Source organism: Blennius ocellaris (genome assembly GCF_963422515.1).
Source record: "Blennius ocellaris genome assembly, chromosome: 11".
NCBI classification, from domain to species: domain Eukaryota; kingdom Metazoa; phylum Chordata; class Actinopteri; order Blenniiformes; family Blenniidae; genus Blennius; species Blennius ocellaris.
Window position 1 is genome coordinate 11,729,004 of NC_137660.1, and position 26,472 is coordinate 11,755,475.

General features: G+C 40.9%; 1 protein-coding gene across 1 annotated transcript in view; it reads left to right on the forward strand.

The window, feature by feature from the left end:
- srpk2 (SRSF protein kinase 2) overlaps positions 1-26,472 on the forward strand; it is a 66,993-nt gene that overhangs the window by 29,679 nt on the left and 10,842 nt on the right. The window contains exons 3-12 of the mRNA XM_080505553.1: positions 13,082-13,233; positions 16,627-16,735; positions 18,437-18,524; positions 19,021-19,108; positions 19,188-19,294; positions 20,168-20,333; positions 22,353-22,393; positions 23,082-23,403; positions 24,162-24,385; positions 24,503-25,280. Of these exons, the coding sequence (XP_080361679.1) occupies positions 13,082-13,233; positions 16,627-16,735; positions 18,437-18,524; positions 19,021-19,108; positions 19,188-19,294; positions 20,168-20,333; positions 22,353-22,393; positions 23,082-23,403; positions 24,162-24,385; positions 24,503-25,280 (2,075 nt within the window). The remainder of the gene's footprint in view (positions 1-13,081; positions 13,234-16,626; positions 16,736-18,436; positions 18,525-19,020; positions 19,109-19,187; positions 19,295-20,167; positions 20,334-22,352; positions 22,394-23,081; positions 23,404-24,161; positions 24,386-24,502; positions 25,281-26,472) is intronic.

The following is a 26,472-nucleotide window of genomic DNA, read 5'->3' on the forward strand; positions in this document are numbered from 1 at the left end:
GTAATGAGCTGACATTCAACTCCTTATTAGAAAGTATTTTTGGTAACAGCATTGTCCTCAAGCTTAATTGACATTGGAGAATATATTTTGGTTAGTTTTAATGATCATTCAGATAGAAATGTGCTTGAGTTGAGTTTCTGACCTGTATGGGAGCCAGTTGTGTGCAACTATTTGTAGTTGTCTCTTAAATAGATGCAGCTCAACCCACAGCAAACAAGAGTGGGGGTTTCAGGGAAATACTTTTTTCTAGTATGTTTTTTTTTTAATTTTTTAATTTTCCCATTTCTGGCAATCATGAATGATTGTGTGCATGATTGCCATATAGCGTCACCGTGTCGCATCAACACAGAGCAGGAAGCCTAGCAGGTGGGTGTCATATCTCCATGTGACTTCTGCTGGAATTCAGGGCCGGGCTCATCTCACTCTGCTGTATCTGTGTTTGCTGTTCGGCCATCCATTTCTCTTTTCTGTCCTCCGGAGTTCAACTCGTGCATGGCTGCAAAGAAGAAATGGGGTCTGGCTTTGTGTGTGCTCCGCCTGCGCCACCGAGCCCTTCATCTCAGGTAGAAGCAGATAAAAGCAAGACACGATTGAAATGAGATGTCAGAAGATTGCTGGATGGACAGGGAAACTGCAGGGTGTGAGCCTTTCTATTCTTTTCTTCTTTATTTTTTACAGCCGCTAAGCTGTTTGGAGTTTATCATTTGACCTGTTGCTGTCTTTGGGATCAATATTTGAACATTTGGCAAACAGAAATTAGGAACAGAACTAGGGATAGTTGGATTGACAGGAATAATGCTCTAAATAGTAGTTTTATTGCACTATGATCTTTGTTAGTGTCATTTCTACATAAGGAGGGTCCACAAATACAAAATGATGTATTCCAAACTGCAGAGAGGAGAAGATGAGCGACAAGCAGAGGTCGAGAGCCGGGGTACCAGACTGACAGGGCTAATAACGTGAAGACAAAGAGGATCAATCCAAACAGAGCAGATCGACCAAGTGGAACTGGGACCTTTTACATTGATGCATTAGTAAAACACTACCAATACAAGATATGCTAAGATATGAGGATTAGATGTATTATATTTTAACAAGTTGAATACTTTAAAGTTTACAAAAAAGTTGTTAGTCTGTCAGAATGGGAACTATAAAGATGTTTCCAAACCTTTTTTTTTTTTGTAATTTAAGAAAATTAAACATTGTTTAAAAGATAGTCCACAGTTCAAGTGTAGTTTTGTCTTGATCCGTTGAAAACCAAATTATGTTCAGAATCTCTGCACTTACATAGATTGTGATGTTATTTATAAGGCATCTTTTTGATTTAAACATCTCATAAAAAACACAACACATTCATCCCTCAAACAAGGAATTTAGATTCAAGCAGCATGGTTTTCCTTATGTTTTAATGAAAGATAAAGAAATTTGGAGTCCTTTGAAATGAGATTTGTGTAAAGGCCAGGATGAATGTCTGCCCACACTAACTCAAAATAACAAATAAAATCATCTCGCTCTTTGTGCTGCATAGTGGAATGACGAGTCCATGTTATATATATTATTTTTCTCTTGAAGGCACTGTTACATATTGCTCATTAGTGGTGACATCCTTTTTGATTGGCAGTGATTATGAGAACTGATTTAGAGCCTCCATATGAAAACTCATAACGCTGTGTTAGCATTCAGGATTAATGTTACCTTGCTGGAAATTGGGCCTTTGCTATCAATGAATCCCCAGGGGAGGGCTGAGCAGGCTGGAGCAGCAGGTCAATATCAACTTGGCTCATTTTTTACTAATACACAGAATTGCATTTTGCCATGAGCCATGTAAACTGCCCATGCACACGAAGACACTGAGTTATAGTGGTGACTGTAACTCATGGTAAATTGTTAATTAAAGGGAGGCTCCATTTATAGTTGTTTAAGATATATCCCAGTTTATAATTCAGTATATTTCACAAAGAATCAAAAATGTTTCTGCTAGTTTTTCTTGTTTACAAATGTATTTTGCTTTTTAGTATAAGGGCAATAAGAGATTAATGCTCTGAAACTAGTTTGTCATTTCCTGGGCCAATCTAATCTTTTTCAAATTAATTATATATCATTAAAGTTGAATAAATGTCTTTGAGTACCAGCATGAGTTAAACAATTTGGTTATTTTCTCAATAATCAGTTCATGGTCTAGTTATTTGTATGTAATGTAGCAGTTACTAATGGCCAGTATAGTGTATTTAGTATAGTATTGTTAACAATATTTCACAACTGTATTTTGCTTTAAAAGTGACAAAAAATGTTTGCATAATTATGGAAATTTTGTCATTTCTAAGTTTAGGATGTCATTTCTTTTTAAGCGACAGATCAGTTGAGAAAGGTGGTTTGTAGCGACAATTCATATCACGTCAGATGACACTCTGATGACGACTGCATATGCAGTCGAAACATGTCAGGCAAAAACCTCTTAAAAAATCTTTAACCTACTAATTTGTCGGTTAAAAAGAAACGATTTTGTAAAGTCTAAACATGTTGTTTGATTATCATTACAGTTGTGGATAAAATTGCAGCTTTACATGTGTGTTGATATATTTATATCGATAGGTTTAATAAATGCATACATATTAGTAGTTTTTGTTTGCAGTCATTATCAGAGCAGTTGGAGATGTTTAGGGATGGATAGATGGATGGATGGATGGATGGATGGATGGGTTATATATACTGTATATATGCCACATATTATGCAAATCACAAAAGTCCCTTGAAAGAAGGATCACACTCTGCCTACAGAATATTTATATCAGCATGTTACATGCATGCACATGGCTTCATGTGATGGCCTTTCTTGCTGTGGGCGGATGTAACCTCCACAATATGGGGCTTTGTGGCTGATTGACGTCGTTGGAATGTATAAATACAGAAGGCAGTGAATGGGTGCGCTATAGAGCAAGAGGGAGAGGAAGAGAGGGGAGTTCTCAATGCAATGTATATGTGCACCGTACAATCAAAGATACAGGAGATACCCAGCGGCGGTGGGCGAAAGATCGAGGGTTGCTTGCTTCTATACTGAGTGAAGTGTAATATAAACACAAGGTAATCACTTTTTGTATAACAGGGAACAGAAAAGACATGATGCAAAGGAGTGGCTGCAGCACAACAACAACATTGATGTGTGAATGTTGTTTTGATGTGCAATTCTTTTGTACATTTGAGGATGTGGATGCTGGATCAGATCAAAAAAGACTGATCCTCCTGCATTTGCAGCCATGTCACTTGAATTCCTCGTTTTGCACCCACATGCCACTCCACTGGCCACGTGCAACAGTATTCCTGTTTTGGATGGCAAATTCTATTCTAATTTGAAGTGTTTTGAAGCCAGTCGCAGAAGTGCTTCATTGTTGCAAGTTTATTTTAGTGCACCAGCACAACCGTGCATGCGTGTCACAGGGCTTTTCTAGATCTAGATCTTTGCATGTATACTAGGTCTGGACAGTATGTTTCGTACTAGATCCTGTATCTGCTCCAGAGTGCAGTCAATGCAGTGATGTGTGTGGTGTTGAATCCATTCACTGCCTGTGGGGAGTTGCACCAAAAAAAAAAAAAAAAATCAATTCAATATCTATAAACTGGTGTGACAAATGCCAATTTAGCCACGAGCCTGGTTTTTACTTATAGGATGGTACTATGTTTAGAAGAAACATGTTCCACTGGGAAAGGCTGCAGTGAATTGTTGCTGTAAACATATTATGTTTTGCAACTCAACCTGCAAGTTAAAGCCATTTTCTTGACGTTTTAACCCAGTGTGACATACAGTGCAGCAACTGATGGTCTTGCAGCGTGTATGGCTGTTAATGAAACACATTCTGTTTGCTGTAAAATGTCTAGATTTAGTGAACTGGCTGGTGTACTGTCGAAACTTTAGCAGAGCTTACTGATGTGTTTACAAAAACACTTTATTGATCCCTGTGAGGGCAATTATTATTAGTTATTACAGTAGCCCAGGGAACTGGTTGGAAGTCAACAGGCAATGCAATGCAGGTTTAATGCAACTACAGAAAAATATGCTCTATTATTAGCTGAGTCAATTGTGCAAATATATATATTATAAATATTTTTATATTGTCTCTCCAGAATTGGAAACAAAATCATGTATTTCCACAATCCAGATATTCTGTAACGATGTTGAGTATATTTTGCCTTTTGTCACCTCGATTCAACTCAAAATTAGTGTAAAAAAAAGTTTAAGATTAAGTCAACACCTTTTAATACACTTCCCGATATTCAACGGTCGGCTGGTAGGATGAAACTAGATCTTGCAGGGCCACAATGTGCAGCTTTAGATTGTGATGTGGGGGCTTTGCAGCCAGTGACGTCAGGCTGCATCCTGAAAATAGCGGCGAGATCTGAGTTCTGTGCGCAGACAAATCCTCCGGAGGAAGAGAGGAGAGAGTGAGTCAGCTGTCTTGCCAACACGGGCCGAGATGCAGAGAGGGAGAGATAAACGATGAATCAATCAGAAGTAGACACGCCACCATCGGAATGGATAATCAGTGCCGAAGGACACGCGCGGTCTAAAAACCCACGCCTTAACATTGAGAGTGGAGGACGGTGCTCTTGTTGCTAAGGAATACCTGTTACCTTGGTGATAATGCGATATGTTTAAGGATGAGTCATCAAGTTTGAACTCCAGAGCGGTCAGCTGTCAAGTTCGACTCCTCAGTGGTCAGGGCTGTGTTAACCGTGCACTGTGACTCCTTCATTAGCAGCGGGGCATGCCACTGATGTCAAGCCGTCTAACTTTAGACCGAATCAGTCAGAAGGCAAGCTTTCATACAGCGGCAACTAGAGAAAAGGCCATTCACACTTTCTTTCTGCTCAGCTCATTGACCAAAACCAAAAAAGGTTTTCACTTATATTGTTGAAAACATGTTTGTGCAGTGTTCAGTAGGTTGCACTTGTTTTTCTTGAGGTTTTCTAGAACAAATAACAGAAAAAGTAATAATCATGCAAAATGACCCCACTGGCTTACAGTTGTTGTACATGCATTGATGAGTACTTCTTCTAGTTGTCATCAGTAACTTTAGGTCAAAGGTTTATACTGACAGCTTATTCTTTTAACGTCAGCTTTCCTTCTAAAGCAGGTCCCAGGGTAGTTTATCCCTTAATGATATAGCAGGATCTAGTTTGGATCCCTGTGGGATGATGAACAAAAGCTTTTCAAAGAAATTGTGACATGAAAACGAACCTGATATGTTTAGAATATTACTTAGAAGTGGTAATGAACTCACTGGATATATTAATCCTCATGTATAAATCACAATGAAGTTGCAGCCACTAACAGTGGTTTTGTACCAATAGCTTACCTGTTAATAATGTATTATAATATAGATTTTTGTAATATTCTGTATAATTAACACACAATGTAAATAGTGACAAAATGCTTGAAAAATATTATGCCATAGTTAAAAGTATATAATTAAGCTTCTAGTATTAAAATATCAGTCTCTAGATGCCATAAAATGAAAGGTTCCTTCCTTTGCGTTCTTCCTTCAGTTAAAATAGAACAAGTATCAGCAATAGATTATGTAGCAGCAGTAAAATACAAAATGACCCCAGTGCGTTTGATTTGCACATGCATTCATGTATAAGTCAGGACAAACATTGGGGTTGACTTTGATACTGACAACTTGCCCTTTAATAATATATATTGATCCAGCTTTTGCTTATATTCTGTATTATTAAAAAAGAATCTGTGACGTACATACTCTCAGACTGGGTTGGCAAAGCGCAGATGCTTTGCTTGTAGGAATGCATCATCTGTGGAGTTTACCTCAAGCTTTCACACACAATAAATACAAATTCAAAAGCCATGTGTATCCCTGGCCTGGATGGGTCCTTTAAAGACGTTTTCAACGCAGCAGTGACTGATTATCTCCTGTGATAATGGGAATCTCTGTGAATCAGCCAGCTCAGGGCTCAAACTGATGACTCACCTGACTGGGCGTCCCAGACAGGATGTGCAGTGATGAGGCGAAAGCGAAGTAGATGCTGACATTTGATTATAAATAGTGGCAAGTAGGAAATGACTTTTACTCTCGTAGATATATATTATAGTTGTGCATGGGTGTCCCTGACAGTAGGTGGTGGTTGGCGGGTGGTTTTGTCTTCATCTAGTATAGAGTGGAAAAGCACAAGTGTAACAGGCATGATTGTAGCAGGCCTGAATATGAAGCCTTTACTTTCACTTCAAAACATTACTGCCACCAGTTTTATTTGGCAGCCCAAGTAATTGTAACTTCTCAAAGACTTTCCACATAATAGACTAAGAAAAAAGAAATTCTGCAAAATGTAACCAGTAGTTTTCAGCCAGGATTTATTCTAAATGATTTCCTGTGTACTCAGATAATGTTAGTTTAATGGCTGGATGAGATATAGACTGATATAAACGAGTATTGGTATAAGATATAAACTGTAGATGTAGTATTAAAATGTTAGATATAGATATAGATATAGTATTCAAAAAGAAGTCACGGGCACCATTTTAGCACCAAGTTATACAAGTGTCATTTTTGGATGGCACAGAGGCAAAATCACCACCAGAGTTTACTGATAATTCATTCTTACAGTGACTATAAGATGTAATTGCACAGATCAGCTGTAACATTATGCCCACTGAAGTTGAAGTCAATAATGCTGCGAGGCTTTATCATCGCTCCTGTGAGTGGGCACGGTGTCCTCAATGTGTTTGAAACTGCAAATATGGGAAAGCATAAAGATTTTATTAAATATGACGAGTTCAGATGGACCAGACCATCTCTGACCCAATCATGTAGCTGCAACAGCTAAACTGCAGCTCCGATGAGTAGTTCCTGGTCTCAGTGAGGCATGCGGGAGCCTGTGTGTTGATCGATGTCTGATCGAAAAGTGTCACAATACAAACTGCATTTGTTGATGAGGCAATAAAATAGAAGCCTCATACAATAATGGCAGTCATGTTCTAATGGCAGATTGCTGGGCACTGATGTGTCAACATCACTGTTTGTTTTGAGGGAAATTATTTAACATCTTTTTTGGTGGTATTTTCAGTCCTGTCATGTCAAGTCTGCAACTTGCGGCAGTAAATCTGCTCAGACACGTTTACGAAGTGCGAAGTGACAAGGAATTTACAGGCAGGAAAAATTGCTTTATGATCGGGTCACAATCCAGCCTTTGGTGGCATCCTGGTTTCCATCACCTCCCTGTGGATCTTATCAAATGAAATCATTTTGCATCGCTGTACTTGTTCGGCGCTCACGGCATCCATCAGTGCAGCATAAACACTGCAGTCAGGATGACTGGACCAATGCAGCTTGGACATTAGACATGGGCATCAACACTCTTCAAGTTCATAGTAGTCCCGAACATGAGATGAATTTTTTTTTTTTCCTTTTGTGTTCGATAGTATTCGACACAACGGGCCAGCTGCAGAGAAGCATGCTGGGTTGCAGAATTTTTAACAGTCGGGCAGTAGATGCCATTGCAGGGTGTGAGATGCAAAAGCTGGGACTCAAGAATAGGTCCAGTGTGTGTCGGTGTGTTCGTGTTTGTGCATAGACACACACATGGTTGATGGTTGAAAGACGCAGTTTGGGCATGTCCACACACACAGCAAGATGTTGAGGGGAGGAAGACACATTATGCAGTTATTTACAGTTCAGGGTTACAAGGCTGACAGACTCCTGAGAGAAAGTGTTCTCTGCAGGTATACGTAGCCTCGATGTTATTGTTTACTCTGCAGTGGGTTTATGGAAAATATGCACGACCTTCTCTTGCGTTACAGCGAGAAGGTCGTGCGTTCGGATACAGCCCGGGATCTTTCTGTGTGGAGTTTTCATGTTTTCCCCCATGTGTAAGTGGGTTTCCTCCGACTGTAAAAAAAAAAAAAAACAATCAATTGGTGACGCTGAAATTGCTCCAAGGTCTCATCATGAGTCTCATCATACCCTGAAGTGATCCAAACATAAGGCCATTCTCTTTTGTATGAACACAAAAATACTTGCAGTGTACACACATCACATTCCTGATGGTTCACCACCTGGTGTATCAAAATAAACAATTTCCTAAAGGTGCAAGCCCAGGATGCCGCAGACGCTTCTCTTCATTATCAGGACGAAAAGGGTGTGTTTGTGTTTGTGTTTGTGTGTCTGAACGACGGCCCTGCATGACTGCAAAGGGTGAGCAGCTACTGTATGACAATCGCCTGTTCAGAGGCACGCTTGTAAATGTTTGTGATTTATGAAACCACGAGCAAAATGTAAATAGACAAGACTGAGAAATTCAAAGACTTGATACAATACAGTTTGTACTTGACATTAATAGTGATCCCAATAGAGGTGATTTCAACCGTTTAAACAGGCGCAGTTCAGTTTGGAAAGCAATGCGAGATTGAAACTAAACAGTAAGAAACAAAGTTACCGAAGTCACTTAAGTAGCAGCAGAGTCACCAGCTGAGGATTGAATCATTGCTCCTGGAGTGAAAATTACTTCTAATTAGTGAAGTGAATTGATTAGAGCTCCTTTTAGCCGCGTGGGGTACTTGTCACACTAGATTTAAAGACAAGAACCTCTGAACACTGGTGGATCTGGCACATATTGAAGTCACTCATTTACATGACCAACTTCAACAATTTAGAATATTGAGAATGAACTCAATTATACTTTTATGTTTACTAAATCCTAAAAAATGTGTTGCAGAGTCTACAATAAATAACTATATGTCAGGGATATGGTATTTCTCAAAGTGGCCGCTATTCTGTGTGTCATCAGGATCAAACTGGTCTGGATGGTATTGGGAAATAAATGCGCCCATGTTTAGCCAGTTATTGTTTGGAGGTGTTAATTCCTTTAATGAATGCAGATTTTCTTTTCAATTCTGACAGTATCTTTTTTTAATGCAATTCCTTTCAACCACCATGATGACAAAAGAAATAGGTTAGAAGACTCAATGGAGAATGACTGAATGAAATATTCAATAGGTGCTTCAGTGTACCAGAGGCTCGGTATAGCCGTGCATCCATCTTCTACAGCCTCGTCCTTGCACTGCAGCCAATCGCTGCTGAATACGGGTGGAAGCAGGTTACTCCCTGGTCAGGTCGCCAGTCAGGGGAACAGACAATCACACTCACTTACAATTACAAATACAGGCAGTTTAGAGACACCAATTGTCCTCGAAGGCATGATTTTGGACTGCGGGAGGAAGCCGGAGAAAAACAGGGACGACATGTAAACACACTGATATTCTCACTGCGATGCAATAATGTCGAACCACCACACCGCTGGGCAGTTAATGTGCGTATGTAAATTCAACAAATGGCAGCGTATGTTTGAAGGTTATGGACCTCAGTTATCCGAGTTCTCTGTTGTGTCTTGCCGCTGGAAAACGAGCTTGTTGACATCCTTGTCTCTGGTGTTTTCCACTTGCTCAGCATTATTGCTTTCTCCACCACCGCCACCTGTATTTCAGACTAATGTAAGGTAGAGTGCAGTGCAGCGTACAGTGTTTCTCTCGCCTCTGGACAGACTCCTTCTCTTTCTGGTTGTCTCTGTTTATGTCTCCATTTTGTTCTGACTGGTGTCACTGGATTCAATCTACTGCTGGTGTTTCTCTCTGCCTTGGTCTCTCTTTCGCCTCTGTCCACACCTGCTATATCTGTGTCTGCATTTTCAGCATTCTCATGTTTCTGTAAAGTTTCTGTCTGTTCATTTCTTGTATTTTGTCCACTCGTCTGTCTCCCTCGTCCTCTTCATACGCTTCTCTTTGCCCTCCTTTCTCTCCCTCTTGCCCGAGTCGTCTTCTGGCATTTTTACTTCCATTTCTATCTCGACAAATCACAGATCTGTTCGCTCCCCGGGTTTTTTCTCATTTTTTTATTCCATCACCGTCTCTCCTCCGCTCGCCTTTCAGACGCTGGGGTCTGTGCTATGCTCGTGTTTTTATTGCTTGGCTCTGGTCCAGAAAGTTTCTGGGGGGGGGGGGGGGGGGGGGGTCAGGAGAGCTAAGTGTTCATACGTCCAATGGTGAGATGAGCTATTGTAAAAGCATGGAACTTATAGACGTGATGTATGACATGCTACGTGACTGCTTTGGTAAGGAAGTAGCATCCTACTGCAAGGACACAGCCCTCGACTTCTGTGTGTGTGTATATAGGAGTTGTAAAATAGCATTGCTGCTGCAGTGTGTGTGCGTGTGTGTGCGTGCTTGTGTGCGTGCTTGTGTGCGTGCTTGTGTGTGTGTGTGTGTGTGTGTGTGTGTGTGCGTGTGTTTTGTGCCTTGTTACCACATTAGTGCTTTGAGTCTCGGATTCGCCCACCGCCCCTTTTGCTCTGGAGTTGCCATGGCAACGCACCAAGAGGCTCCATCATGTGTCTGTGCCTGTGACCGCATTTTCATAACAGCTCACAAGCCCTGGCTTTGTGTGTTTATGTTTGGTTCCCATCTTAATTTTAGCTGTTGATCATCTTGCTGGTAGTTTGAGGCAAAGCACTGGACAAAGTTTTTGTTCAGTAATTATTTCTTTTGTAATAAAGACACAAAGTCATCTGAGGAAGATCAGCTTTCTTTCTGTGTACCAATGATTGTAAATCAATGATTTGTCTTTACATCAATCTCTACATTGGATCCACCAATAATCAGTTTGTGGGATCCCTGAACGGATTAGAAAAATATATTTGGGCTGTGATCGATTTATATTTTTTTTAATTAAAATATATATAAACTGCAAAAACTATTAATAAGGGGTTATTTGAAGTGATGTATCTGGGAATGATCCACCAAATCTGCTGCTCACAGTGGCTCCACAGGACCTTGGTGTAGTTTCAGCTCTTTGTTTAACTTGCCAGCTGGTCACTTTATTCCAGATTTTTTTTTTCTCTGTCAGCACTTTAATAATGTTTTTCTGGACCATAGTAGGCTGTAGACCTCAGTAATAAAGCTGGAAAAACTCACCTGTGCACCTTAAAATGATAAAGGGGAGTATTTAGCAGCTAAAAATGAGAGAGTTCCCTCAGGAGGAGCTGCTTGAAGCTAAACCGGGAGAGATTAATGGGCTTAACTTCATCAGGTGGTCAGAAATGTGACTCTCGAACTCGAATGTGAATGATACTTAGCGATGATACTGTGATTTCCAAAGTGCGGGTCTGTGGGGGGCGCTAAAGAGCTTCAGGACAAAATATCTCCCACCCCCCCCCAAAAAAGAAAAAGAAAATTAAAATATGAGCATACAGTATAATGATTGATTAGTCAATTAAAAGTCATGTTAGTGTTTACTTTGATGAACATTTAATAGAGATAAATCCCATTTGTGAAATAAACTTGCCCTCAAACAGTTTGAAACCTCTGGTCTATTGGTTGTTTAAAAACATATTCCAACAACTTAGGGTTGGGTGTATGAGTATATATAAGTATATCATCCTGGATGGGTGCTCCCATTATGCTTTTATCATTACATCAAACAGTACTTTACTGTGTAAACTAATAGCTGAGGGACCTTTTGCTGACATGAATAACTGTGGTTATAGTAATTACTGTTTGATAAGTTTTGAAGCATTAACATACATAGTTATGTGCTGGGAAAACACATTTGACTAAAATATGAAGATTAGCATTGTCATTTTACTTACTGCCAAATGTATCTATATTTATACCTCTTTTCTGAACTAACACCACAATCACTAGGATAGAAATACTGTAAATAATCCATTGACCCATCTCATCCTCCCCCAGCCACAGGAATCTGTTTCTTTTTTGTTTTTCCGAGATGAATCACATTAATTACTGTAACCACTATAGGATTCTTCATATACACAAATTTGATTTGTGCTTTTTTTTCTTTAGATTATGATGGCATTCATAATGTGTTGTGCATTTGTTTGTGGCTACATGTAGAATGCAGACTCCCTTACCTGATCGATAAAAGTGTCTGCTGGACGGTGAAAATGTAGCCCGGTCAAGAGAAAGAGGCTGCCCATGCCCTGAGGTCTATTTAGTAGTTTATCTCTCGTGCATTCAGTTTCATTTTAGAAAAAAAGGCAATGAAGCCTACAAAGGTCAGTAGGTGAAAGGACTGACCATATACTGAAAGGTTAATGTAATCCATTGATCACAAAGTGTCACACACTCACAGGAGTGAAAATATAATTTCTTTCTGGCTTACATTGGACAGCTTTTTTTCCCCCAAGTAGTGATTCATCTCTGAGGTGTTGGGGGGGGGGGGGGGGGGGGAGTGGATTGGTTTGACCCGACTGTCTCAACTTTAAAAATAATGTCAATCCTCCAACCATATGCAGTTATGTTTCTGTTCTGGGATGCTGTTAGTCTTTATGGTCATTCTGTTTAACTGCATCATAACGAATGTCTCACAATAGGCATATAAGCTCATCCCAAATGAAAGCAAGTTGAATTCTGGGGCTTTTTAATAGTATACGATTCTGACAACTCTCAAACACACGTTTGCTTACTTTTTTGTGGTAGACTGATATCTATGCAACTTTACTGCAGTAAAGCTATATCAAGTAATATATCGTATAATTACTGGCATTTATTTTTAAGCCAAATGCATATTTTGTGCATATTATTGGTCTTTCACTTGCAGAAAATACCTAATCAAACGCCACTTTGTTGGGCTTTATTGGTATATGATCATCTGCAACTTAATCGTTTAACTTCCACATCTGTGTCCAGAGGCTAATTCTCTCATTTTATATTTGAGTTTTCTCTGCTTTAATCCATTTTTATTTGGTAAATAACACTTTCTTTTGATGGGCATGCCACCTGCAGATTTAGCTTCATTTGTCTGAAACAGTCACAGAGTACGTCACTCTGTGGATTTTGTTTTTCTCCCAAAAGGACAGAAAATGTAAAAGGTTTCATGAACACTGGTGGTTTTGACCACTTTAAGCGCTGACATTTCTATGTATGAAAATGTCACAGGGTATTATTTTATTTTCACTTGCTGTGAGTCACACCTGGAGCTGCACACACACACACACACACACAGAGGAAGTAAAAATGACTTGCTCTGATTGGACTTTTTGTCTTGCTGACGTGTTTCCGCAGGCCTGAGACCCAGCAGAAATCCCCGGTGAGCGCCCCTCCTCCCCCTCCACCCCCTCCACCTCCCCCTGAGCCGGCGGGGCCACCGGAGCCGGAGGAGGAGATCCTGGGCTCCGATGATGAGGAGCAGGAGGATCCTGCAGACTACTGCAAAGGTCAGAGCCACACTCGCACGTAGACGAGACTCACAATTCTAAGCTCTCTCAGCTGACCGTTTCCACTTTATATATCTGTTGCGAGGAGCTGTTCTTCTCCCCCTTCTCTCGGCATTTGTCTCTGTGTGCTCTCCTTCCTCATGTCTCCCTCCTGTAATGGAGAGATTGGTGGCAGTGCTGGTATAGCCATCAGTGTTTTGCTGTAATCCAAGTAGCGTCATTTGCTTTGCTCACATCCCACCACAAACACAAAGGGAGCTTTTTTTTTTTTTTTCTGGATAGCTTGTTTTTCTTTATGTGGAAATACTCTTGATTTTGAAGTTTTGGAAGGTCTACTGTCAGAAAGCTCCTCTATTAGATAAAAGACTCAAAGAAAGTGATCCATATCTGTGATGCCGTTGTTTATTTCATGCACTTCTTGTTAAAAAAAAAAAGAAAAAAAAAAGCACAGTCTCTTCCTTGCATGTTTTGTCTCTTTATTCACATCTGAACATTAGAAGTGTGTATAACGCTGTAGTTTAACCTAAATTGGTATGAGCAGGTTTTATAAATAGAAGTTGCAGTGTTTGTAGAGCCGATGCCACAATGCAACCTGAAAAAGAACGTTTTATGCTTCCATCCAGAGACAGCTGTTGTCTGTAGGCAGTGCAGGATCTGTGCTTGTTGTCTTTCATCTCTTTCATCAGGTTCATGCAATATGTCAGTGCTTTCAGAGAACTTAATGGGGGCAGCAGCAGGAGAACGCTGGAGGTCAGAGGCCTTTTCCCAGCCCAGAGTTTGTTCCTTTGGACTTATTGAGACGAACGGAATTAATATTCATGATAATAATAATAAGAAGAACTTCATGATGGATTTTGGAACAGTTGCATGCTCTATATAATGACTTGCCAAATTTTGAATTAAAAACCTTCAATTTGTTAGTCCTATTTTCTTATTTCAATTAATATTTTACGGGTTTGGACATACTTTGAGTTAAGTTTTCTTGTTACTGGTGCAGACAACCACTAGTGATGATTCCAGTTGAATTAAATAGGAATGGATTTCACTTATATAGCACTTTTCAACTGCTTGAGCTGTCCCAACGCAACGCAAGTCCTTCCATTGACAGCAACTTTGGGTTCAGTGTCTTGCTCAAGGACACGTGGACCGGAGGAGATGAACCGGCAATCTCCCCATTGGGAGACGACCGCTCTACCAAGCGAGCCACAGCTGCCGGCTATCAAAACCTTGACCACACTGCTCAGTTAACTCCAGATAGCTCGCGCAGACAACGTCACAAGTGGGGTGGGATTCCCCGAGGAGATGTCGCCGAGCTTCTCCGGGGGCAGCAGAGTAGAAATGGTGATCAAATAAAAGTATGGGGTGAAAATGTAATAATCTTTAACAAAAAACACACGTACAGAATTGAATTTGAAGTGTAATTGAAATAGCAGATTAACCTCAGGTGTTATAGTTGCATAGTAAACATGTGCATTAATTTGCCTACAACTTATGTGTCATTCTGTCTTTACCCATCAAGTGATCAGTCTGTGAGCGGAGACTTTCTGGCGTCTCATTTTGATTGCGAAAGGCTCACATTTCTTAAAAACCGAGAGATAAAGATTGTAAAAAAGGATGAGAGGGTTTATGACTAATCTGCTGCATTCTCATTGGCTTACTCTTGTCAGACTGGCAGTTCAGACTGCTCATTTTCTAATATTAAGAATCGACCAGGCCACTGGTGAATGTCCCAATGCTACATGATGAGCCAGTGTGTCCCAGGTCAGACTTTACACAGGACATTTGTTTCCTGTTTGTCTTTTGCAGGTCAACTTTAAATACAATGACAGCTGAACGAAAGTGCTGTTCATAAATAATCATTATCTTTTTGTGATTTGAAAAATTACTTTCAGCAAGTGAATAAATATTTTAAATTTTTTTTTTGAAAAAATAACTCCTCATGTGATACTTAATGTCAGTCGGACTTGTCGTTTGGTCATACACACACGATGTAGGATGAAATGTTTAGTGTTAACATGTGCCGGTTGTTGTTGTTGTTGTTTGTTTTTTTAACTCATCATCCCGTGAGATACTTCCCATTCCGAATTCCTATTTCTCAGTGTGAGGTAGTGTTTTTAAAGGTCTCGTGAAAGTAGGACAATATGGAGCACGCCATTATATTTGATCTGTCTTTCATTTGGCCATCCAGCCGAAGCTTTATGCTAAAATAGGTTGTTCATTATTACAGTGGAATCATGTTTGTGAAAGACTAAGTTCTGACTTTACTGTCAACTATGGACTGTTGTTCTTGGTTTATAGTCATAAGCACATTGAGTAATGACAGGTTTTGTCCCCACCTGAAATGGAAGTCATTCAGTGGAGGCAGGAAACCCCGTCTTCACTCATACATGAACGTTTTTCTTCAGTGGTCTGCAAAATGACCCAACTAATTGGCGGTGATGCATTTTGGCTGCCTCCATCTGGGGTCTGCTATAAGGATGGCCTGATCCACATATTTGACTTGGCAAAGCTTTTCCACTGGATCCTCTTGATTCTCTTGCTCAGAAACCCACAATAATGACCCGGTTTGTGTTCGAACCCACTTCCAGAAACGAACGGGCTTTCTTAACCTTTAAGTCAGCACTGCCCTTGACTTAGCGCGTCATTAATTAACTATACTTCATTAAAATCATTGCCAGATGATACTCAGTTTTTGGATTATGATGCAGAGCTGATGTGCTCAGTTGTGGAATAAATTATTCTAACCTTCAGAATTGTAATTTAACAGCACCACAAATTACAGACATAAACATCATCATAAAATGTATTCAGCAGTTCTTGAAAAGGGTTAGAGTGAACTTGATCTGTATATTTAATGTAGCCAAAGGAAGAATGTATTACAGGCTTCATTGGTAGTGTTTCATCAGGTCAGGGTTCTGCAACCTTTATGACCAAAAGGGACATTTTTTGTCCCTCAAGCATCAGATAAAATTTGGCTGAAACCATAAAACATATTTAACCTTCCAAACGAAGATAACACAGCTTATAAACTTAAATATAGTTTTGTCATCTCCATGATGTGGTGCATATTTATTGATTTAAAAAACAAAACAAAACAGTTTATTCACACACCCCTGAGCACATGAACACAGTTTTGACAATTTTCTCAGTTATTAAATCAGCCAAGAAAATACTTACTCTTGCTTTTATTTGAATAGTTAGAAGTGATGTTTTTTCCCCCTAAGCTTTCCAGGGGCTCGGTTGTTTTAATACCCATCATCATCCTCAGGCCTCGCGTGCTCTCAGTTTGACCTTCCTCCTTCTCCACTGCTGCGCTTCCTCCACCTCTTCCTCTTGAATAAATCGCATGTCATTGACTGTAACCTTCATCATCTCTGTCTTTCTCTCGGTCAGGAGGGTACCATCCGGTGAAGATCGGGGATTTGTTCAACGGGAGGTACCATGTGATCAGGAAGTTGGGGTGGGGCCACTTCTCCACCGTATGGCTGTGCTGGGACATACAGTGAGTCTTGCACACACACACAGGCATGACGTTGTATCGTCTAGGTTTTCAGATCCTGCTTCATGTTTCCCTCATGCTCATACACGCCAAAGACACACATACTCCCCAGAAACATGCCATGATCCAGAAAGAGCTCTCATTTTGCTTTATACCAACTGTGACGCGCACACACACACACACACACACACACACACACACACACACACACACACACACACACACACACACACACACACACACACACACACACACACACACACACACACACACACACACACACTTGTTGCCAGGCTCTTACACATCCCTCTGAGATCAGCTGCCACTCACCCAACCCTGCGTTGTCACCATCCATTCACACTATAATGTTATTTGCTGTGGTAACGTGGCAACCGAGGTGGATGGACGGCCGTATCATCGACCCAGTGTCACCTTTCGCCGACGAACACGCGCACACGCACCAACTCATTTACTCATGTCACCGGTGTTAATTACACTAATGGTGGTCATAAACTAGTGGATTGAGGTTGAGTTACTGTCGCTACTCAGTCACAATCTGTAGCAAATCCTTTTCTTTTACTCTACGTAACTTGAACTGTGTATACTCTCTTATTTTGTACCTCCTCATTCTGCAGATATATAAATGTTTTTTTCTGTCCTTTTGCCTTGTTCTTTTGCTTCTTTTAACCCTTTATTTTTTAGTTGTGTCTGCTTTTTTATTTGATTTCTTCACCATTAGATATTTTGATATTGTTTTGTCATGTTCACCTGATGCTTATCCATTTTGTCCTTGCCTGCCACAGATTTAAGTCTTCCTTTGTTTCTTTTATCAAAGCAAATTAGAAATGATACACCACTCCTCTCTCGCTAAAACAAAGCATTTTGAATTGCATCCTGGTTGTTGTCGCTGTGATCAGAAGCATGAGGTTTTCAGAAGTTTTGCACTTGGAGAGCTATAGAATATTTAAAACCTATTGAAATATTGAATATCTCGAGAGAAAAAACTGTCAAGCAGGTTGGATATATTCTCAGTTATAGAGGTCATTTTGTTCCTAACGCCTATCAGTCCCGATGAAGCCTTTCTGGTGAAACATCTTCATGATGAGAATTAGTAGTTATATAATAGTTGTATGACTCCAACATCCAGTAAGAGTTTGGATGTTAATGCCTGTCCAGACAAATGTAACATCTCATGAACCCTGCTCAAGGGGAATCCGTGTATGTTTTTTTTTTTTTTGAGTACGTTATCTTAAACATTTGGCCATCACAACCTCCTGGGGTTTTGCGAAAATACCAAGAATTCACTGTACAGGCCTACATAAGGACGTATGGCAGATAAAGAAGTAGGAGAAGCACTTCTAAATATCCAGCGTGATGTCGACTGATCAAAAATTGCATGTGTGGGCCGTTTGAGAACAGAGGTCTGTCAATACTGTATCATTTCATAAAGTTGAGATTGTTCCTTTGTGATAAAATGCCACTCGACTCATACATATGCATTTCCAGTGGCAGCGTGGGCCGTGCGAACAACAGCCAGCGGAGCTTAGACTGTCATTGCTAGTTAATACTGCATCTTGTGGTAATTCCTATTTTCATCCTGTTAATCAGCATCGCTGGCTCCAAAAACCTGGTCCAAGTGAGTCAGTCTAAAGTGAAATTGTAATTTCTGTGTGTGTGTGTGTGTGTGTGTGTGTGGCATTTCAGAGTGAAGAATTTTGTGGCGATGAAGGTGGTGAAGAGCGCCCAGCATTACACAGAGACGGCCCTGGATGAGATCAAACTACTGCGATGTGTGAGAATCTGATTAATTTGACCTTTTCAGTGTTTGGAATTTCGTTCATGATGTGTTTTCCTTCTCATCACACCTCTCTCTTTTTTTCTTTTGTGCTTTAACACCATTCTTTCTTTTCTCTGTGTTTTTCTCTTTTTCCTCCTTACCTCCATCTTTCATTCTTGCCTTTCATTCACACCTCAGATATTCCATTTGTTATCTGTCTCTGTTAACACCAAACACTAAGGATGTACTTGTCGTTTATCTCACATGCTTGATACAGAGGACAGTCATCTTCCAATGAATTCTTCAGCATCTTTACCTCCGTCATCTGCCTTTCTGGCCTTCTTGTTCTCTTCCAGACTTTTCTTTCCTCTTCCTTTTCAGCCTTCTTCAGTCATTTGATTCCTCAAGTTTGAATCTATTCTTCATCTTTCTGTGCCCTTTTGCCTTTTGGCTTTTCATTTCTCCATCGTTGCCATACTGACTTTGTCTTATTGCTCATCTTGTCCTCCAGGTGAGAGAAAGTGACCCCAGTGATCCCAACAAGGACATGGTGGTTCAGCTGATTGATGACTTCAAGATTTCCGGAGTCAACGGCATACGTATCCTGATTAAAAGCCGACGCGCATATGTGTGCATGACAGAATCATATCAATGTGAGTCCTTGACTCCCCACGTCAGATGTGTGTATGGTGTTTGAGGTGCTGGGTCACCACCTGCTGAAATGGATTATTAAATCCAACTACCAAGGTCTGCCGTTGCCATGTGTCAAGAGCATCATCAAACAGGTACTGGCACCAACACTCCCTATCATCATATGTACATGAAATCTCTCATATTTAGAGCACAGCTTATTCAACCTTTGTCAAATAAGATTTTTTTTTTCTCAAAGTGTCCTTAAGCTGAAACAGCAGAAGTATCAGAATTGTGATATCTACTGGACTGACTGCACTCATATTCTGTATGTCAACATATTTGACCAATCAGAAGGAGCGCTCCTGGGTTGACAATGAGTACCATTTCTGTACAGTTTCTGGGCATTAGATGAATAATAATAATAATAAAAAAGTTACTTAATTTCTTTCCATCTCTCAAATGCAGTTTCAAAGAGATGAACTCTGAGTGAAAATTCAAAAAAAAAAAAAAAAGGGCTGTGGATAAATATATTTAATACTCAAAGGATATGAAGTGCTTTGCCTAATGGCTATACTGTAAGTGCCTTGAAATGTTCACGTCACAATTCACTGCCACTGTTTTTCTCAGACGTGGGGCATTGAGGCATCTCTGTCTCACCTGGCCGGTGTGTGAAGAGGTCGAATCATTTCAGCCGCTGCCAGCCTTTTGAAAGTTGAACCCAAGATGAGATGAAATTAGATGAGACTATTCTCGTCTTCACTTTTGAGCCTGCAGACGGAAACAAATGGAAGAAACAGCGAAACAAAAACATCAACAGTTTCCTCTCTCTGCTCTCAGAAAACGACAAGCATTAGAAGAATGAGTAATCTGGCTCCCCGAAGGAGAAAAGGATTGAGAGGGGAAGTAGCCGAGAAGGAGATGAAGATGGACTGGGAGCAAGGCAGCGCTTATTTGAACTTGCACATGCTTCAACTGTGAGCAGTAGTCATAAAATGTGTGTCTTTTTTTCCTATTGTGTTTTGCAGGTCCTGCAGGGTTTGGACTATCTCCATGCAAAATGTAAAATCATCCACACGGACATCAAGCCGGAGAACATCCTGATGTGTGTAGATGATGTCTTTGTCAGGCGTATGGCCATGGAGGCAACGGAATGGCAGAAAGCTGGAGCTCCTCCGCCATCAGGATCCGCTGGTAAGGGCACCAAAGCAATCCCAGTGGGTATTTTAAAGGTGCTGGCTTATAATCTGTGTTGGAGCCATAAGAAATGTATTTGAAGTTCAAGTTAAAAAAACGAGACACCTTTAGTAGTGTTGTCAGGTGTATTTCTCTCTTGCTTGCGACTTATATTGTGGCTTGCTGTACAAGTGTACAAATACGGGACACGAAGGAATATATTGGATGCTGGTGAGATGTTAAAGCTTCCCCACTCTTTAAAAGCTCATTTCTATCCACAGAGTCAACAACTCAGTGACTCTGACCCCCACATTTATGTCCCTTATGCTATCCAGGCTACATTGAATTCCAGGTGAATTAGCAAGAGTTTAAATGTGACATTTGGACACATTTGAGTGATTTTGGCATATGTGAGAGGGCGAACTTTGCGATGCCTTTTTATGTGGAAACTTGCTGGTAAATAATCCTAATTGCTGTGAATGCGAGGTAAAGTTCTATACATAGATCAGCAGCTGACTAGAAGGAGTACATCCCAACAAAATTGCACCTTGAACAGAGACAATACAAATATGACCTCATCCGTAATTGCCGGACCTTTAAAAGACTAGCAGCCTTTATTATCAGAGGTTATTTATCACTTCAGCTGTTCTATTTGTTATACGTGCAAAATAAATTAGGCACAATTCAGTCAACCTATATGTGCTACTGGCTATGCTTAAAATTTTGATTGAATTTGTTTTTTTGGTTGTTTTTTTTTACCCATTTTCTTCTTTTAATTAATTGTTTTCTCAATGAATAATCAGCTTACAAAGCAGGTGAAGACAAAATAAGGACTATCAATTACTAAGAAGAAGCAATAAAAATGTTAATATCTTCATACCAGAAAGAAATTATATACACACACATGCTGTTACCACATTGTGAATATTGTAAGGTTTTGAGGTTCATTTAAAACTGTCTTATGTTGTTATATGTAGTTGATTTATACAAGCTGTTTATCGTCTGCTTATTTTCCAGATTTTTTTTGTTGTCATTTGCAATGAAAGAAATTAATCTCATGCTATCCAAAGGTTGATTCCCCCCCAACCATTCCATTTAATACTGAAGTGTTTTACAAAAAGAATTCAGAGTAAAGTCTTTTGTGCCTCATCAAGTCGCTTGCTTCTTGGTATTTTACAGGTATTTTTTTTTCTACTTCCATCGCTTGTCACCAAGTTCCTCCTCTGTGAAAGAGAACTTCTTTAAAGGAATATTCTTGACGAACTCGGCATGAACCCTGTCCCCTCGGTGAACCCCTACCCCCCTCAGTGAGCTGTCAATTGCTTGCATCAGCCAGACGAGTCGTTTTGAGCCTGAGGGTAACCAATTGTGCAGCTTACGTTTCTACATGTGTAACGTTGGGCGCAGGACCATCAGCTGTCAAAACAAGAGGGGTCCAGGGTGACCGAATCCATCTGTGATTAAAGCCACAAAACAAATAAATCTTGTATTGACATAAGTGCACATTTGAACTGGCTTCTATTTCTGTTTTCCCTGAGAACAACTAGATATGCAGCACACATACATTGGGGCTCTATATCCTTTTTTACTCTGTTATAATGAGTGCCTGAAATGATTTTGGTGAACAGAAGAGGCAATTGTTTCTATAGTTGTACCCGCTGAGAATCAAATGACGCTCCAAGCATCGCGTTCTCTATTTGGTACATACAAAGAGGCTATTTAGGGAAAATATTGCCGATCTAATTAGCGACAGTGTTTAGATCTTTCAGATACACATGTACTCTTTAGTGCACTGAATCGGGGGAAAGCACAAGAAGATCAAACTATTCACACTTCTATTTTTCCTGATCTACGAAGGACAGGCTGTTCCCCATTTTTCACCTACAGATTCAGTGTGTATCCAACAAGATGTGTCCAGAATCAATCTGCTTTCCAGTAGGAAACACCCCGTGAGCTATCGCCTCGGTTGCGTTACGGATTGATGTCGGTGACACCTCACAGTGTTTGATTCCTGTTGTTTTTCTTTCTGTCTGTCAGTTAGCACAGCGCCCCAGCTGAAACCGGTGAGTACAGCAGATGTGAGTATGAAATGAGAGCGATGCATACACACTCAAACATACTCCACACACACGCCAGTAAATAAAAACAAAGTGAGACATTCAGAAAATGAATGATCAAGCAATTAACCTCTGTACACGACTCTTCACACATGAATAGCATGCAACACAAGGTGCTGTACACAACAAAAACAGAAAAACAACCCCCCCCTTCTCCCAAACACAGCATAACATTACTCATTGAAAAGAAAAATATGGCTGAAGAAACCCTCGGAGGAGAAAACACTGGAGGCACGATTGAATGTCAGAAAATAATTTTAAATCAATTAAAATACATTTCTTGGGGGGGATTTTTAATAAATACATACATATACATACATACATATCTAGATACATACACATTAAGGTTGAAGCAGAATAATACAAATATGAAGTTTGAGTAATGCCTCAACCGTTAAAGATGCAGAAAATGTACATGGCAGTCAAGAAATCAAATCATGCATCTTTTATAAGTTTCTAACAATCATATATGTCCAGGAAAACATTTTTCACTTATTTATGAACACTTAATCCTACAAATGACATTCAAGATATTACTTATAAGCCATAAACCACCAATCAAATCTGTACCAAACCAATCATTTCTTGAATACCTCCCATTCATTTGTGTTTTTGCTTCCTTGTGGCTCCCCTTCTTTTTCCATCGCAGGTGGGAAAGATCTCCAAGAACAAGAAGAAGAAGCTGAAGAAGAAACAGAAGCGGCAAGCTGAGCTGCTGGAGAGGCGGATGTTGGAGATTGAAGCCTTGGAGAGAGAGGCTGAGATCAAGGAGGAGCAAGCCAAAGAGGGGGGAGAGAAGGAGGGAAGCCAACACAACCAGTCCTCACCGCTGCAGAAGCCGCCGAAGCCTCCGGGCCCCAGCATGGCCTTGGGAGAGAGCGATGATGACGATGACGATGAGGAGGACGGGGAAGATGAGGAGGAGGAGGGAGGCGAAAGGGAGAGGCCCATCAGGTTGACTAATCATACATGTGAGTCCTCCGTGCTCCTGAGAGGGTTTTTTTTATTTTTTTTATGAGACTTTTGTCAATTGACATTATTTGCATCCATATTACTGGTGCCAGTCAGGTGTTTTGGTAATCCTCTTAAAGCTTGTGTCCACATTCTGTGTAGGTTTCATATCGGTATATTTCAGACTTTGATGGAGATTTGCGTTATAATTCGTAATGAACTGCGTAATGAATGAGATACATTTCTTGCAAGGGTTTCACGAGGTCAGGGCTTTTGAAAGTGTGGAAGGATGACCTACTTTCATAGTGTAAAATGGGATAAAGAAAACTCTAATAGCAGCTCGGTGGACATTTCTAGGTATTAGATTAACCAGTGAAAATGTTGCTCACTTTTAAGATTTTAATACGTATGTTACTAAAGCAGAGCAGAGACTCTTGCAGGTTTTCATCATGAGTGTGTGGGGTGCCGCTGCAGGTTTGTGTAGTCTGTCTGTGAATGAATAGGATGTGGATTGGCTCCAACCTCTCAACCCACACTAGTCCCACTGAGCAAGGGAGGCTGGGTTGATTCACAAAATAAAACAAAAAAGCACCATCTTTCTCCGTCTCCCTCCTCCACACTGTCTCACCACATTCTATCGCTTTCATTCTCGTACGCTTGCTTTTCCCTCTTTTATTCTCCTTTCCCGCTCTTCTTCTTTCCGCCCACACTGCCTTTTATTGTGCTTACTGTATATCTCTTTCCCACCCACTTCCTTGCTTTCCTTGCTCCGTGTTAGGTGCAGCGCCTCCCCAGGAGCAGAGTGAGGTGCCGAACGTTGCTAATGATGACCCCGATGAGGAGGTAGAGGAAGAAGCGGAGGAAGAAGAAGATGAAGAAGAGGAGGAGGATGAAGCAGAGGAGGATGAAGCAGAGGAGGAGGAACCCACGCCTGTCACTGAAAAAGATGCCCCTATTCCCCCGACCTCAGAGGAACGTAATGGCAATCCATCACAACCAGGGGTAGAGGAGGAGGAGGAAGCAGAGGAGGAAGCAGAGGAGGAGGAGGAGGAGGAGGGGGAGGGGGAGGAGGAGGAGGAGGAGGAGGAGCGGCAGGAAGGGGATGGGGTGCAACCACAGGAGGGAGAGGAAGAGGAGAAGGAGGACAAATTGAAAGGGACAGAAGATGAGAATGAGGAGGTGGTGACAGAGGAAAAGGTGGAGGGAGGGGCGGAAGAGGAGGAGGAAGGGGAGGAGAATAATAAGACTGAGACAGAGGAGGATGCGGCAGAGGAGCCAAAGATTGAGACCAAAATTGAAGAGGAGGCTGCGGTGGGGGAAGAAAAACCAAAAGAGCAGCAGGGGGACGAGGAAGAGGAAGAAGATGAGGAGGACGAGGAGGAGGATGATGACGACGATGAGGAGGAGGAGGAGGAAGAAGAAGATGAGGAGGATGAAGAGGATGAGGACACGACCACTGAACTCCTCACGGACAACACCTCCCCAGTCAAACCCCTCAACAATAAAACCAATTCGGCCAAAACCAACGGCCACGTGTTGTTGGGCTCCGAGTTACTGAAGCCCAACCCGGGCACTCCTCCGCCTCCCTCGCCCACCCCCGAGCCTCTCCTCTGCCCCCTGGTGGAGTCCGAGCTCAGCTACACAGACAGGGATAACTCTCTCAGCTCCGGGTATGAGTTGTACAACGGTGAAGTGAGCGAGCGGGTGCTGACGAATGGCTCCAGCGAGCAGCACCAGGGCAGGATGCCCCTCTTTCCCGACTTGCCTCTGGACCCTGAACCGGGAAACCCCGTTCCTGTTGGAACGGCCGACATCGGAGCTGGACCGCTACCCAACAGCCCCTCTGCAGACCGCAGCCGCACTGTGTCATCCTCCAGCACAGGAGACACACCCAAAGGTGAGATGCAAGTGTGATTTAAATGCAAGTGTATCACATCTCACAATTTCACACGTTTACTCCTACTCTTGTCCAAATAGAGACATTTTTTATTTATTTATCATGAGATGAATTGCAGCCAATGTGAACATGATAAACATTTCCATTTTTATTTTAACCATTACATCCAACTCTTGAGTGATGCATCAGTTGGACCAGAGTGCCTACTCCAGATACAAAGACTTTTGTAACTATTTAATCGCCTGTTGTCTCTGTAGACTTATTGTTCAAATGTTTCCTGTCAGTCTGATGATATCCTCTTTTATCGCCTCACAAACTCATCTGGAGATCTTCTAGCACTGCAGACGCCAAGTGATTGCAAATAGGGTGATGCAGTTCTGGACATGTTTCTATATAGATTTACTCATTGATAAAGTCCATAAGTAAGCCTCAAAGTTGTATGGATCACGATAAATAGGTGAAAAAAAAACAGTAACATGACATATTCCTGTTAACACAGCCACCCTGCAACACCCAATAATGTAATAATGGCCAATGGCGTGATAACTTCCTTATAATGTAATAAATAGTAGGATTTTTTTACAACCAGGACTTAGAGTGTTGTCGAGTGTGTACTTTCAATCAATGAATATGCCGACTTGCCCATCCAAAATATTTATTTTTGACAAGCAAACTGCACAAAACCTGCAAAACAAAGCCTTTATTGAAAAGGAATACAGCCCCGTGTATGTATTATTACATTATTGGCTGCACTTATTACATTTTAAAGGATTTAATGCTACTTCAATCTTGTAATAACGTATGATTTGAATGCTGAAGTGTTATAACACTGTTGGCATGTTATTATATTATTGGCAGGAATGACATTATTGGTTGTTGCACACTACGACCCCGCACGCAATTGATGATCAAGCACCAACGGTGGCACAAGTATTGATTGTTGTTCCAACACAAAGTTGTGTAATACATTTTGAACTTTGAGGACACTTGGAAAGCATTCCCACATTATGTGCGTTGTGCAATTTGGCAGCGCTGATATCCTGCAGCAAAAGGTCATTGCTCCTGGAAAGTTGCCATGAAAAGGTGCTCTTGGGTTGGATTAATGGGTCTCGTGCAAGAAGCATTTATACAGGGGTTCATGAACGATGACGGATACATGAACGATATTTCCATATTTTCAATCTTCTCTCAG